The 15,083-nt window shown below is 42.2% G+C and overlaps 1 protein-coding gene across 7 annotated transcripts in view; it reads left to right on the top strand.

Annotated features, from left to right (window-relative positions):
- Positions 1–14,970, top strand: part of Ahcyl2 (adenosylhomocysteinase like 2) — a 169,982-nt gene extending 155,012 nt beyond the window's left edge. For all 7 annotated transcript variants that reach the window (XM_028866191.2, XM_028866189.2, XM_028866195.2 and 4 more), the window contains exons 13-17: positions 5,484–5,582; positions 8,909–8,977; positions 9,082–9,160; positions 11,084–11,204; positions 11,735–14,970. In XM_028866191.2, coding sequence (XP_028722024.1) covers positions 5,484–5,582; positions 8,909–8,977; positions 9,082–9,160; positions 11,084–11,204; positions 11,735–11,741 — 375 coding nt within the window. In that variant the 3' untranslated portion in view covers positions 11,742–14,970. The remainder of the gene's footprint in view (positions 1–5,483; positions 5,583–8,908; positions 8,978–9,081; positions 9,161–11,083; positions 11,205–11,734) is intronic.
- Positions 14,971–15,083: the final 113 nt, after the last annotated feature.

Below are 15,083 nucleotides of genomic sequence, written 5' to 3'. Positions count from 1 at the left end.
ATACAATTGATTCAAAATGAAATTTAAGTACAAAATTCAGGTATCTGAGCCGGTGTGTGTGGTAGCACACAACTTTAATCCCAGCACTCAGGAGGGAGAGGCAGGTGGATCTCTGTGAGTTTGGGGCTAGCCTGGTCTACAAAGGAAGTTCCAGGACAGCCAAAGCTACACACAGAGAAACCCTGTCTCGGGGGGGGGGGGCAGACATGAATATTTCTCAGAATAAAGATCAAAAGACCATTTACCCTCAATCAAAAATATTATTGTGTGATTGCTATATGCCAGCTGCAGTTCTAGATGCTTGGAGTAGTGAACATAACAAATTCCTACCCTCATAGAGCTTATGTTTAAGTGAGAAGAAAAACTAAAATATATATAAGTAAAATTCATAGAATTCAAAGTAAAACCACAGCAGGAAGAAGAAGTAGAACATGATAGAGGGGATGGAATACTAGGTTGTTATTTTCAATACTGATGTCAAACTGTGAGCCTGAGGTTGAAGGGATTAGCCATGTGGATCTTTAGGTAAAAGCATTGTAAGCAGCAGCAGCAGCTGGTACACATGTCCTGGAGCAGAAGCCAACCTGCTCTGTTTGAGGGGTAACAGGAGGCCAGTATACTTGGGCACAGTAAGCACAAGACAGGGAAGAATGGAATAGGAGGTCTGAGAGGTAATAGGCCAGACCTCTTAGGCCTAACAGCCCACCCCCAGAACCAGTTATATTCTGAGAGAAACAGGGAGCTGTTATAGGGATTCTAATCTGGCTCAGTTTTAATATGATGGCTTTTACTTTAAAAGGAATCACTCTAGATAAGGTGTTGGAACTAGGCCTGGTTCTGACATCATTGCTAGGTAGACCCCCATATTTGCCACATCAGGAGCCAAGAGCCGTCACTCTGTTCTTTGAATTCTTCCTGATATAAGGTAGATGGTAAATTAAATGGTCCAGAAAAGATGCTGCTCAGAGGGCTTTGAAAGTTAAATTATTAGTGTTTGATGATAGTGTCACAGAACATGTAAAACAAAACTTAAAGTAATAGAAAACTCATGACTGTAATCCCAGCACTTCAGAAAGTGAAGACAGAAGTGCTGTTACTTCAGTGCCAGCCAGGGCTATATAATAAGATCCTATCTCAAAAAAAAAAGAAAGAAACCAAACTCAGTCAATAATTAGAACCAGAATGCTTATTCATTATTTAGCAAGCATATACTGAATACTTGGCCTGCTCCATACCGACTTTTAATTGGATGAAGAAAAAGCATTGAATAACATGGAGTTTATATTCTTGTGTGGAAGATGGATAATAAATAAGTCAACATTTATTGTCTGTGTTATATTGAATGAAAAAAGCAAGATGAAGGTGTTGAGAACAGCCTTTTAATTGAAATGGTCAAAGAGGTATTTCTTTAACTCTCAGCCTGGCTCTTGTATAAAGAAAACCCTTCTGGAGCTCTGCAGGTGTAAGGACAGCAGGAGGCTCTCAGGATGGAGGTGGTGACTTGGGTTCGGGGCACACGTGAGCAGTAGGGTGATGAGACTCGATGACGTAACCAGTGGGATTTGCCGAGAGAAAAGAAAGGAGCTTCTCTACAAATCAACTTAGTGTTGCTATGTAGAATTGTTTGGTAAATATTCATCCAAATAATGATCTTTTGTAACCAAAACTTAGAGAAGAAATTCTCTATAAATCAAGTTATTGTTACAATGTAATATTTATCCAGCTGGATTTTGTTGTCATATTGTTTTGTTTTTGAGACAGCTTCTCACTCTGTAGGAAACTCAGAGATCCATCTGATGGCTGGCTAGATAGCTTTGTGATCAAAATTTAGAGTAATTCCTAGTACTTGGGGGATGAGGAAGGAGAAGGAGGTCAAAGCCTGCTTGGGCTACATAGAGAGCTCCAGGTTCTCATGGCTTGTGTGTGTAGTAAGATCCTCCCAACATCTCCCCTCTCCCAAAAACTACTTAGGTTTTTCTTTTCCTCTTTTGGGTAGGAATTTTGGTTTTGCCTAACTTTGAGCTGTTGCTTGCTGTATATTTTAGGAAAGAATAGTTCACGAAAAGACGTTAGCCATTCAGGAAGCTGTACTTTTCTTCCTGAAAAATAGGAATTCTATGAATCCCAGAGAACCTGCTGTAGGCTACTTACTGACCAGCTCTCTTTCACACATTTCCTGTCTCATATGGAAGGCCTGTGCGATTGCCACTCCACAGTTCAAGTGATAAACCATTATATACACATGCTGTCAAACTTTTTCCAACTAAAAAATTGTTTTACTTAAGCCTTGCTGTTGATTCTGCTTTGAAGAACTGGAACCACAGCTGTGTTCCCGGGGTGGGAGGGAGTCCTATGCACTCTTCAAAATCATGTAAGCTCAGTGTGTGCAGGCATGATATACTTACAGGGGCATGTGCCCGCAGTCAGAGATGGTACCTGCATGAGCACCCCTTTTCCTGGTAGAGTGATAAGTGAGTGTAAATTCACAGCAAAGCCAATTCGGTGCCCCTGTCCCTTTTGAGTGGTGGTGCCAGAGATTGAAACCAATAGCATATGTTTTACCACTGACCTCCTCTCCCAGCCCCCACTGGTTGAATTTAAGAGCTCTTCTTGTGCCAACCATAGGGTAGAAAACACTCTCGGGGAGTGACATGACCACATGACATTTTCATAGTGAGGACATTGACCTTCCCTGGAAAGTGGTGGAGATAAGTTAACCAAGTTCCTCTTAAGCCTCCTTTAAATTGCCCATCAAAGTGTTTGCCTGAATCATAGCCATTCCTGTGCTTTAATATGCTGCTCCTTCTCACCGTTGGCCACTTCCCTTGAGTCCACCAGAGGAGTCTTCCCAAGGAGTACTTCCCAAGATTGTAGTCTCGGCATCATGTCGTCAGCTCTTTGCTCCCAGTCACCAAGATTGCTTTTCCTCTGGGAGATGGATGATATGAAACAATAAAATTCTGAACTACTTAATATCTTATCAAAATAAAAATAGTTGCGTTACCAAGGAGCTGTACATCTTGGCCATAGGTGGTTGTACCCTCTATGTGATGTTTTCAAAGGCTAACAGATTTATTTTGTATATATCCTTAACTTCTCCAGTTGTCTGCTCTCTTCAATTGTTTTTCATTCTGTTCACCTCATTTGCTTATAACGCTCTAATCTGTGGTGCTCGGGATCAAATCCAGTGTTTTATACATGCTGGGTAAGAATAGTACCACTAAGCTACGTATCAAACCTCTGTTGTTGTTGTTCTCAGTATTCTCGCATACAGTAAGTACATCCTCCACTCCTCCCAGTCCCCTCTCCCCAGTATTATTACTACTATTTCATCTTCTTTTTCTTCCTTTTCCTCTTCTTTCTTGTTTTCTTTTTTACATAGGTGTTACATAACCCCACTAGAGCTGATTTACTTAGTCACTCTCTTACTGGTTTTTGTTTCTTTGCTATTATAAATAATGCTAGAATGACTATTAATTCTTTTTTTTTTTTTTTTCCGAGACAGGGTTTCTCTGTGTAGTTTTGTGCCTTTCCTGGATCTTGCTCTGTAGACCAGGCTGGCCTTCGAACTCACAAAGATCCGCCTGCCTGTGCCTCCCAAGTGCTGGGATTAAAGGTGCGCGCCACCACTGCCCGGCTCTTTATTTTTGCTTTTGTTTATTGAGACATAGTTTTATTATAGCCCAGGCTGGACTTGAACTTTTGATTCTCCTGCCTCCCCCTCCCAAATTCTGGGATTAAGGGCATGCACCACTACACCTGTCTTAGACTAAACTTTCTTTCTTTTTTTTTTTCTTTTTTTTTTTTTTTTTTTTTTTTTTTTTTTTTTTTGGTTTTTCAAGACAGGGTTTCTCTGTGTAGCTTTGCGCCTTTCCTGGAACTCACTTTGTAGACCAGGCTGGCCTCGAACTCTCAGAGATCCACCTGCCTCTGCCTCCCGAGTGCTGGGATTAAAGGTGTGCGCCACCACCACCCACCCGGCTAAACTTTCTTAGGCACTTAAATTCTTGACTTGAATAAGTATTTGTTTTAGGAGTCTAAAAATTAAATCAGTTGATAAAAATTAGGTATCTATAGCCGGGCAGTGGTAGCGCATGCCTTTAATCCCAGCACTCAGGAGGCAGAGCCAGGCGGATCTCTGTGAGTTCAACACCAGCCCGGTCTACAGAGCGAGATCTAGGATAGGCACCAAAACTACACAGAGAGACCCTGTCTTTGAAAAAAAAATTAGGTATCTATAACATTTGATAGTTACTGCCTAATTGCTCTTTAGAATGATTGAATTAATTTATGAAACTTATGTCTCAAGACTACATTTCCAAAGTACCTAATAAAGAAATGATGATCCTGACCATGAATAAATATTCAGAATTCTGAATACACTAAATTATATGTCTTTTTGCACTATTAGATTGTCATTTTCTTAGTGAAAGGGACCATGATTTTCTAAACATTGAGTACCCCATTGTATGTCTAGAGAGAATTTGGAGATTTAAAAAGGAAAAGATAACTGTCTCTATGCAAAAATTGCTCACCTTCTTCTCTGAGTATTTGTCTTTTACTGCAGTGCCTAGAATTACTATGTAACTAAAAGTGTTTCTCTTTGTCTGAGGACTAATATTTGGTGAACTTTTCGGTTTCACCAGATGAATTGATGGGGTAGTTTTGGATATGAACCCCCTCTCTGTTTCAGCCGTTGCTTGTTGAAGAAGGAAGTAGTTGTCCTAAGTCTGCACACCCTGTGACTGTCATTTGATTGCTGCTGATAATAAACTGACCATCTTTTCTTTTGTTCTCTGAATGTACAATATACAGAAGTGGAAAGAGGGTGAGCCACTGAGTGCTTGACTCTACCACTAGCTTCCTCTAAAGCCTACCTCACATTCGCCCTTAGGACACAGAGCTTCTGTAACTCTAGGATAAAGCAGCCTTTTGAGAAGGTGCAGCCGGGAACATGGGACATGAGGGCAGAATCTTGGTCCCCAGCATGCTCTGTTTAGGACGTTCAGCCTTCTCCAGCTAATCCCACTTGGCTCTGATCTTCTGTTTTTGTCCGTCTCTTCAGCACTTTATGTGTTCAGTTTGCACCATATTAATCTGCACTTGTTTGCATGTTGCTTTGTGTTTTCTTCTCACATATGTATTGTTTTGTGTTCCCAACTAAAATATGAGCTTTTTGAAGGCAGAAACCATGCCTTTGGTTTCTTTTGTATTTCCCATAGCACCTTTTACTGTGCTCAGCAGAGAGTGGGCGTACAGTATATGTTGTGGAATGACATCCTGAGTGATCCCTCCCTGGCTGGGCCTAAGATTAAATTCCCTGAAATGGAACAGTCCTAACCAACCCAGGACAGGTATTCTCCATCTGGCATGTTGGTTGCTTCTTTCGACTTGCTATTTGAAATGGCTCCCTTCAACATCTTTCTGTCTCCGGTGTCAGGGACTCGGCGTAGCTAATGATGTTCTTACTGTATGTGTTCCAGGCCAGCCTGCGGACACCAGAACTGACCTGGGAGAGAGTAAGATCCCAAGTTGACCACGTGATATGGCCTGATGGCAAGAGGATAGTGCTGCTGGCAGAGGTGAGACTGAAGCTGACAGGGAGCCACTCCCCTGACAGGAGAGACTGCGGCTCCTGCTCCCCTCCCTCCTTCAACTCCTGATCCTTTCAACGCTGCCTCCGAAGCACAAGTTTAACTACTTTACCAGTGGATTTTACTTCTGATTGTGAAAGGTCTTTTCATTCAGCAATTAAGAAACTATTTTGGTTCCTTACTTTTCACCAATTATCCTGTCTCTCCATGTCACTCTCCAGGTTGAGTCAGATAATGACTATTACTGTGGAAGGAATTAGCAGATAGAATCTGCCGCTTTGAGTGATGCCCACAGAGAGATAATGTCATTTGTGGGGTGGTTTAATCAGTAAGCAAAGTAGGCTGTACCTCAGACTGTCTTTGGTAAGCTTTGGGAAAGTCATGTCTTTGCTGATAGTGTCTCTATTTTAGTGTCTTCTGAACTGATGAACGGAGCCAGAGGTGTAGTAGGTACCCAGCTTATTCTGTTAATTGGTTGCTAGATGGACAGTTCCACATCCTGCTTCATCTAGCTCACACATATTCCTTCTTTTCCCCCCTGTGCTAGGAATTGTACTTAAGCCTTCACACATGCACACATGCTAAGCAAGAGCTCCATCACTGAGCGATATTCCCAGTCCTTGTGTGTGTGACGGGGTGGGGTGGGGTGTCATTTTCTGACTGCTTTTCCTGTAGTAAAGGCTCTGCTCTCATAGCCAGTGTTCCTGGGTGCTGGGAGTGCTTCTTGTTCTTCCCGGGAAGCTTTCTCTTAACCAGGGATTTCGGTTTTCTTTGGATTCCTTTCTTACGTTAAAGAAACTGAGTATGAAAATGTAAACAATTTCATCTCCTTCTGTATGGGCACATAGGCCAACTTTGTATGTCCTTAGTCTTTTGACCTTTTGCCCTCCCTTAGTTAACATCTTTTGGATGCTTTAGGGCGTGTCTGGGAAGGCGTGTGTATGGCTAGGAAGAGCAGGTTGTTAAGTGTTTATTAATAGCCTTGACGTCAGCTCCTTGTCTGGCAGCATTTCTAAACTGTCCTGGGAGGTCTCTCTTAGCAATTTTGATGATACAAACTGGCACTAAAGGTGTTTTGGGCTATATAGCTGAGCAAAAACAGTAGTCAGGCTTCCTAGGAAACAAAGCAAGAAAGGACAGCATGGGGCAGGTGTTAGCTCTTTTTCTGTCTTTATTGTCCACTCAGAATTCAAGGCTACCTGCCTGTGGGTCAGAGTCACACTGAGAAGCACAAGAACCATCACAGCTTCCTAAATCTCTGGTTGTCTCCTACTCAGCCTGGAGATTGCTGCTGGCCTTGACTTTCCTTTCCTAAGACAGTCTAAGGAATGCCAACCCTCAGAAGAAGGATAGTTTGCTATAGAGAGTGGGAAATTGACAGTCCTCAGTGTCATATGGCTGCCTTTATTCCTTTTTACATACTTCCAGAAACAGTTTGGGATAAACATTTATCAAATTTTTAGTGCTTTCATTTGGATATCAATTAATTCTAAAGAAAACATACAAATGGCCAAAAAACAAAGGGGGATATGTTCAGCATCATTAAACATCAGGAAAATAAAAAGTAAAGTCACAATGAAGTATTACCTCATTCCAGTAAGAATTACTATTATCAAAGAGATAAAACATAACAAATTATGAAAAACAGTATGAGTGTCTCAAAAACTGAACAACAGAACTACTGTGTGTTCCAGTAATCCCATTGTTAGGTATCTAAAGAAAACAGAGTCTAAGGTATGTCAGATGCATACACTCCTTTCTTCATTGCAGGCTGTTACATCAGCCAGGAAGTGGGACTGACTGAAGGAAATAGGGTGCATACACACAGTGTATTCTGTTCTACCATAAAATAAACTCCTGTCATCTGGTAATGTGAAGTAATGTTAAGTGAAATCAGCCAGACACAGGAAGACAAGTAATGCATAATCTCAATCATGCAGAATCTGAAAACATTGGATATGGGGCCAGAAGTGTTGGTCCATGCCTGTAAACTTAGAATTTAAGAGATGGAGGCCATGGGTAGAGGGAACGGGAAGAGAGGAGGGAGGGGAAACTGTGGTTGGTGTGTAAAAATTTAATAAATGAAATTAATTAAAATGAAAAAATTAATTTAAAAAAAAGAAATGGAGGCACAAGAATTAGGAGGTCAAGCTCAGCCTTGGATACCTAGTAACTTTTATGTCAGCTTAGGCTTCATAATAAAACTGTCCCCAAAAGAAAAGAAAAGGTTAAATCTAGCATTATTTCTAATAGCAAATAAACATAAATCAACAAGAGAATTCCTAAGTAAATCAGAATAGCTCTATTCAGTGGATTTATGAGCCTTGTGTCCAACTTGTTCTCATTAGCCTTGTGTTCTATTCTCATAGAAGCTGTGAGAAGAATAAATGTTGGTAAGCCAGGCATAGTAGCACACTTCTGTTATCCCAACATTCAGGAGGCTGAGGCAGGAGAATTGAGAGTTACTGGCCAGCCTGTGATTACGTAGTGAGTCCCTATCTCAGAAAACAAAAACAGTGGTTACCAGACTTGGAACTATGCAGTGGTGGGGAGAGATTGATCAGTGGATATTGAGTTTCAGATAGCTAGAAGTGTAAATAATTTTGGCATACTATTACCATACTGTAACTATAGGTAACAATTATGTATTGGACATTTAAAAACACTGTAAGAGAGGATTTAAAGAAATAATGAATATTTGAGGATATAGATATGTGTACTCTTGTATTGAAACATTACATAGTACCCTATAAGTATGTATAATTTTTGCTTTGATATATCAGCTAAAAAATAAACTTTAGGGGGTTGGGGATTTAGCTCAGTGGTAGAGCGCTTGCCTAGCAAGCACAAGGCCCTGGGTTCAGTCCTCAGCTCCGGAAAAATAAATAAATAAATAAATAAATAAATAAATAAATAAATAAATAAATAAATAAATTTTAGATAAAAATTTTAAGACATTTAAAATATGGTGGCTCATGCCTTTAATCTCAGCACTTGGGAGGCAGAGGCAGGCAGATCTCCGAGTTTGAGGCCAGCCTGGTCTACATAACAAGTTCTAGGACAGCCAAAGCTATGCAGAAAGACTCTGTGTCAAAAAGAAAGGAAGGAAGGAAGGAAGGAAGGAAGGAAGGAAGGAAGGAAGGAAGGAAGGAAGGAAGGGAAGAATTTAGAGGATATCAGTGGATTCCTTTTTGTTAAATGCCTACTGTGTCTGACAATCTCAGGAAAGACTGGAACGTGGCAGTCACTCTTCCTCCACCCTGAAAGGCCAGCAGCTGTCCTAATGCCCCTCTGCCTTCACTTTTGATCACTAGGGCCGGCTGCTGAACCTGAGCTGCTCCACAGTGCCTACATTTGTGCTCTCCATCACTGCTACCACTCAGGTAAGCTCTGCAGTGGGACAGTCATGGACTGGAGAGGGTTCTTAGACAAGCCAGCTTGCATAGCTTTGAAAAGTGTGTCAGCATACATGTCTCTGCTTTTCTAGGCTCTCGCCTTGATAGAACTTTACAATGCTCCTGAGGGTCGCTATAAGCAAGATGTGTACCTGTTGCCCAAGAAAATGGGTAAGCTGCTCTTCCTTCTCCATTCTCACCAAAGTAGTTCACTGTCAGGAGCTAAAGGAAACTTGGAGGCATTAACTTCCTGGGGAGGGGGGGTGGGAAGAAGACCTATCTTTATCTTATAAAATAAGAACTAGGATTCTAGACTCTATTTCAAGATGATTTGTGTAATTTTTCCACATAGGTTTTTCTAGCGAGGTTCTTTTTATTTTTTTTATATGTAATTCTTTTCTTTTTAAGGATTTATTTATTACATGTACAGTGTTCTGCCTGTGTGTATCCCTGCACACCAGAAGAAGGCACCAGAACTCATTATGGATGGTTGTGAGCCACCATGTGGTTGCTGGGAATTGAACTCAGGATCTCTGGAAGAACAGCCAGTTCTCTTAACCACTAAGTCATCTCTCCAGCCCTCTGGAGAGGTTCTTGCATTTTGCTGTGACTTAGAATATCTGCCTGAGAATTATTTTATTATGCCTTACTGTATTACATCACACTGTATGTTTTGAGTTAGAGTCTCAATGTAGTCAAGGCTGGCATTGAACTCACATTTGTTTCCTGCCTGGGATTATAGCATGTGCCACCATGCCTGGCCTACCAATTGAGTTTTAAAGATTTTCTCTTTTATAGTATCATGTATACAAAAATCTCAAAGGAGGAGGAAGATATTCCCCCCAAAAGAGAATATCTCTGGTCTTGTGATATCTGGCTTATTCCACTTCTGAGATGCCCCTTCTTTTAAGGGATACAGGTTTCTGTTAAGAGTTAATTATGGCTGGATGGTGGTGACGCACACCTTTAATCTCAGCACTCAGGAGGCAGGGGCAGGTGGATCTCTGTCTACAATGGGCAGTCCAGGATAGCCAGAACTGTTACACAGAGAAACCCTGTCTCAAGAAAATAAAAAAAGAGAGAGTTAATTATGTGGGTGATTGGTATAAGAGAAACATTAAACTGTCTTAAATTTTTAAAAAGCCTGTCCTAAGCACCTAGGATGATAGAAACTCATGGAATAAGTCACCTTCTGGCTTTGCTCCAACAACTGTTACAAGTATCTGTATTTCCCTTTAATGCAGCTTGGATGAGTCTGATGTGGTGGGTTAATCCCAGCACTTGGGAGACAGAGGCAGGAGGATCTCTATGAGTTTGAGACCAGGCTGGCCTACAGAGTGAGTTTCAGGACAGCTAGAGCTACACAGAGAAACCCTGTCTCAAAAAGCAAAACAAAACTCCCACAGTTTGGAGGGTATGGGATGAAGAGAGCAGTTTATATTCCCTTTGGATATATAATGAAGTACAGTGATTCAAAAGATGGAAAATTACTAAAGCAAAACACACAGTTCTAGGTTGGTTCTTTTTTAAGTTATTTTCCCATGGTTGTTAATTTTTCTAGAATGTATAGTATAGTATTTCTAGTATTTCCTTTTTTTTTTTTCCCTCGAGACAGGGTTTCTCTGTGTAATATTGCACCTTTCCTGGAACTCACTTGGTAGCCCAGGCTGGCCTCGAACTCACAGAGATCTGCCTGGCTCTGCCTCCCGAGTGCTGGGATTAAAGTCGTGCGCCACCACCGCCCGGCCATTTCTAGTATTTTCATAGTATAGTATAGACATTAAAGTAAAACTAAAGGTGAAGCTTCTCATTTTTAAGACCTATGCTATCCTATTATTTCTCTCATTTCTTTTCTGAGGAAAAAGTTTCAGGGTAGAAAGAGTTACTGGAAGAAATATTTGGCTTTTAAAATCACTGGACTTGAAGCTGAAGATAGTCACTCCTTAGATTTGAGGACCTATGAGCAAAAGTCAAGTATTTGTCAATCATCTCCAGGAACTAGAATTTGTCTTCCCACTTTTTAAGGCCTCACTTGAGGAGCACAGCAGACAGGAGACATGAATGCTTATCCCATGACTTCTATGGTCTTTCCAGATGAGTACGTGGCAAGCCTCCACCTGCCCACCTTTGATGCCCACCTGACAGAGCTGACAGATGAGCAGGCCAAGTATCTGGGACTCAACAAGAATGGGCCCTTCAAACCTAATTACTACAGGTGCCTTGGTTCTCCCCAGAAATCAGAAGGCTGGGTAGTGAAGAGCTTCCTGCAGTGCAGCTGGTCCTTGCCTCTTTACCACGTACCTTTGTATGAACTCAGAGAAATAACACATTTCCTCCAGGTCTCCTACCTCTAAATACTCTGAGATCTTCTGTAAATATTGCCATTGTCCTTGCCCCACATACACACCAGCCTTTTAGAATGACATTTTTGTTCATGTGTTTTGTGGGTGTATATGCATGTGTATGTGGAGATGGGTGCATGTGCACCTGTTGTACACGTGGAGGTCAGAGGATAGCCCATGGGAGTGAGTTCTCCTTCTCCCGTGTGGGTCCCGGGGAGATCGTGAGGCTCGATAGGTAGCAGGTGCTTCTATCCACCGAGCCTTTTTCCCTGATAGGAAGAGAGCACAGATATCTGTCCTCACCATATACACTAGAAAAGCCCTTGTCTCCTCTTACACAGGCGCCTCATGTTCCAACCCCAGCAGCAGATAGCATCAGTTTCAGCTTTCTTTTTCCCTCCAGGTATTAAGCTCCTGTAATGCAAGCCGGAAGACATTTAAGGAATAGAACCAAGCCTTTATCCAAGGAAGAACCCAGCAAGCCACTTCTCCAGTCAGAGCTGCCCGCCGTGCTCATCCTATGTGTTAGGTTATTTATTTATTAAAATCTAGAAGCCTGTGCCTGTAGCCTTGGCCCAGAGTGTGGTTACTACTCCTGGGGCCTGAGAGCCGCAGAGGACAGGCTGAGGAAGGAAAGAAATGGGCGACCATTCCTAGTGATCATTTGCATCATTGCCCATTGATGGACTCCTCAGTGATGGCCGTTTTTCTGCCCAGGCTCAGGAGTTAGTTCAGGGATGCCAGACTCCTTGTTACTTAGGGTTTTCTGGAATAAATTTTCAGCAGCTGCCTTTCTCCAAGCTTTGGTCCTTTCCCAGACGAGGCCTTTTGGAAGCCACTGCATTAAGAGGGCCTGAATTCTCAGTCTTGATAGTTGCTATCACTGCCTTCTTTATAAAAAGGCTAGTGAGGTAGGAGTGGTAAGGTCTTGTAAGCTACACCAAGAACTCAGCTGTGCCTGTGTCTGTGCCTACTGGGATCTCTTTTCTTACCCAGAACTCCTTTCTGTTCCTTGAATATTATATCCATTTTAATGCTTCCTGGTTCTAAAAGGGTGTGCCTCCATGATCTTAATACCTCTGCTGCTGGCCAGGCATTTGTTTTGCTTTCTAACCCCACCAGACTCTGCTCAGGAAGCAGGGGACCAGCTCCACTGGGACCCATAGTTTTGCTTCCTTGTCACTTGACTGGACTGTTTCCTGGGAAGCCCCCTCTCCACTGGCACTGTCTCAGAAAAGGAGGGCGTTATGTGGAGAGTGCTTCCTGAAACTTCTGTTACTGCCTGAAACGACTTCTGGAACTGAGTTGGCAAAGATGTTTGCTAGAGATTTGGAAGCTTGAGCCTTTGGAATGGGATCCAGCTTGACGTCCTAAAGATGCCAGTCTGTTTGTTTTCCAGGAAAGACTTTAGAGCCTGGCTGCAGAAGATGGGTGACTGTCATCTGTATCCAGAGGATGAAAACTAGTTTGAGGGCTGGGGGATAGCTCAGTGGTAAAGCACATGGCTGGTGTGTACAGGCCCTAGGCTCAGTCACTGGGTACTAGGGAAGGGGGTGGGGAACTGGTTTGAACCTCATCAGACAGTCATCCCTTTGGCTGTTGCCATTGGTGAAGTGAGGTCTGTAATCTGATATCTCATCTTTCTTTGCTGCTGCTGTATCTTTATGATCTGGCCCCTTCTGTTTAAGGATTCTGTTTCAGAGAGTTTCTTAAGTAACTCCAGCATTAGCATAGCTGGTAATTGGTGTGAAATTTCTCAGTCCACTCAAGCTTTAGATTTCCTTTGGAGACGGACTGACTGGTTTCAGGGTTTCCATTGGGATCAGTTGGTTTCAAAAATTAAAACCTGGAGTTGACCCTAGGAATCTTGAGTTAAATGAGTTCCTCTCCTGGCCCATCCTATTTAAAAGTCTCATGTTTGTTTCCCATGTATTTCTTATATTGTTCTGCTTCAGAGTTTCAAGACCAAGGTCATTCAGACAGAAGACACACAGAATCACTAAAACCTTTATCTAGATCTTCTCCCCTGCCTCTCCATCATCCCTTGGTCTTTGTGTGTGCCCTGGAAGCTAGTCTGGAAGTGTCCTTATTTTTGAAGATAGGGAAACAGAACTGGTGTAGGTGGCTGTTGGCCTTTTTAGATGGTATACAGGCTCAGCCCAGAAGATGGATTCTTCACAGGGTATCATCTGTCTCTACTCTTTTATAAGGAAGACCGTAGAGGCTGAAGATTCCACGAAGATACTCAGTTCTGTTTGCCTCATTCTGATTTTTGTATTAATAGCTACTCTCCCACCTTTATTTTGTTTTTGTTGTTGGGTTTTGTTGTTGTTCTGAAATAGTCTCACTCTATAACCTTGACTGGCCTCAAACTCATGGCAGCCCTCCTGCCTCCGCCTCTTGAGGTATATGCTACCATGCCTGGCTGGCTCTTCATTGGCTCTCTTTAGCAAAAAATTCAGCTATCTGCCTCATCTTATGTCCCGGGCAGATTCTGTTAGGCAGGTATCTGAGCCCCAAATCATAACCTGCTGATTTCTAGCAAAGCCTTGCTCTCTACAGAGCTTCCTATAGCTGGTACTTACAGAGTACACTATGTCAAAACCAGTGAAGGGATCCATTGGAAATAGAAAGGGAGCCACATGGGTTTCTAAGTTAGGTTGCACTAAGTTAGGTTCCCATGGTCAGGTATTTGACTGTGAGTTGCAGATGGCATCTGTTCTCTTCTCTTCGGAGACTGCTGCGTGTGTCATCAACCATTAAAAAGCAACCGGAAGTAGGGATGTAAGTCAGTGATAGGATACTTGATTAGCATGTGCCCGGCCTTGGGTTCATGAGTCCCCAGTTCAGGGGCTTATGGGGAATGTGGAAGGAAGAGAGAAGGTAGTTCAGGACTCCTGTCTAGGTTCTGTCCTGTTAGAGCCAAATCATTGTTTCCTCTAACCTTGGAATCAGAGCACATCTCTTCTTACTCCATCTCCTCCTCTTAGATGCATCCTAGCTACTAGGAGGCAAGGAGAAGAACACTGACTGTCCCTAGGTATGTGGCCTGGCGGTGGGGATACATACCATTTATCTACAATGAAATGTGTACTACTTCATGGTCTCCTTGCTTTCTCGGTGGAAATATTTTTTCCCTTTTTCTTGTTAAACAAAATGCCTCCAGTTGGCCTCCAGTTGGCCTTCCCTTTGCCCCCTCCCTTCTCACACCCCCCTCCCATGAGAGCACGGCTCCCTGTGGCCACACACTCCTGCAAAGCTTTTCTGCTGCTTGGCTTTTCTCTGAACAGATCTGAAATTGCTGCTCCTGTGGTTTCCTCAGAATTCACTGTCACGGTTTAAAAAATCAGAATGCACTGTTGCATTAAGCTTTTTTAATAAGAGAAAATTATGGAAAGAAAATAGGTAACACCAGCAAATTATATATTGACAAGTCTAAACTATATATATATATATATATATACATATCTATATAAATAATCATCTAGTTCTTGCTGTCATCTTACTGAAAGGAACGAGACCTCTAAGGATCACTAGTTCTGAGAAGCTCTTGGAAATCTTTATGTCTAAGTGATTGTATTAGATCAGCAATAATGACTATGTAATCTCAAAAAATAAATAAAATATTCTTAAAACTGGTCTGTGTCTTAAGAATACCACTTGCTTCTGTGAACTAGGAATTCAGAGATGAGAGGTGTCTGGGCAACAGAAGAACAAGGTTACCTGCCGCCATAGGACGAAGATGGGAAACG

Source organism: Peromyscus leucopus, chromosome 3, assembly GCF_004664715.2.
Source record: "Peromyscus leucopus breed LL Stock chromosome 3, UCI_PerLeu_2.1, whole genome shotgun sequence".
Taxonomy (NCBI): Eukaryota; Metazoa; Chordata; class Mammalia; order Rodentia; family Cricetidae; genus Peromyscus; species Peromyscus leucopus.
The sequence above is the reverse complement of the archived record's forward strand: the minus strand, read 5'-3'. Positions and strand labels throughout refer to the sequence as shown.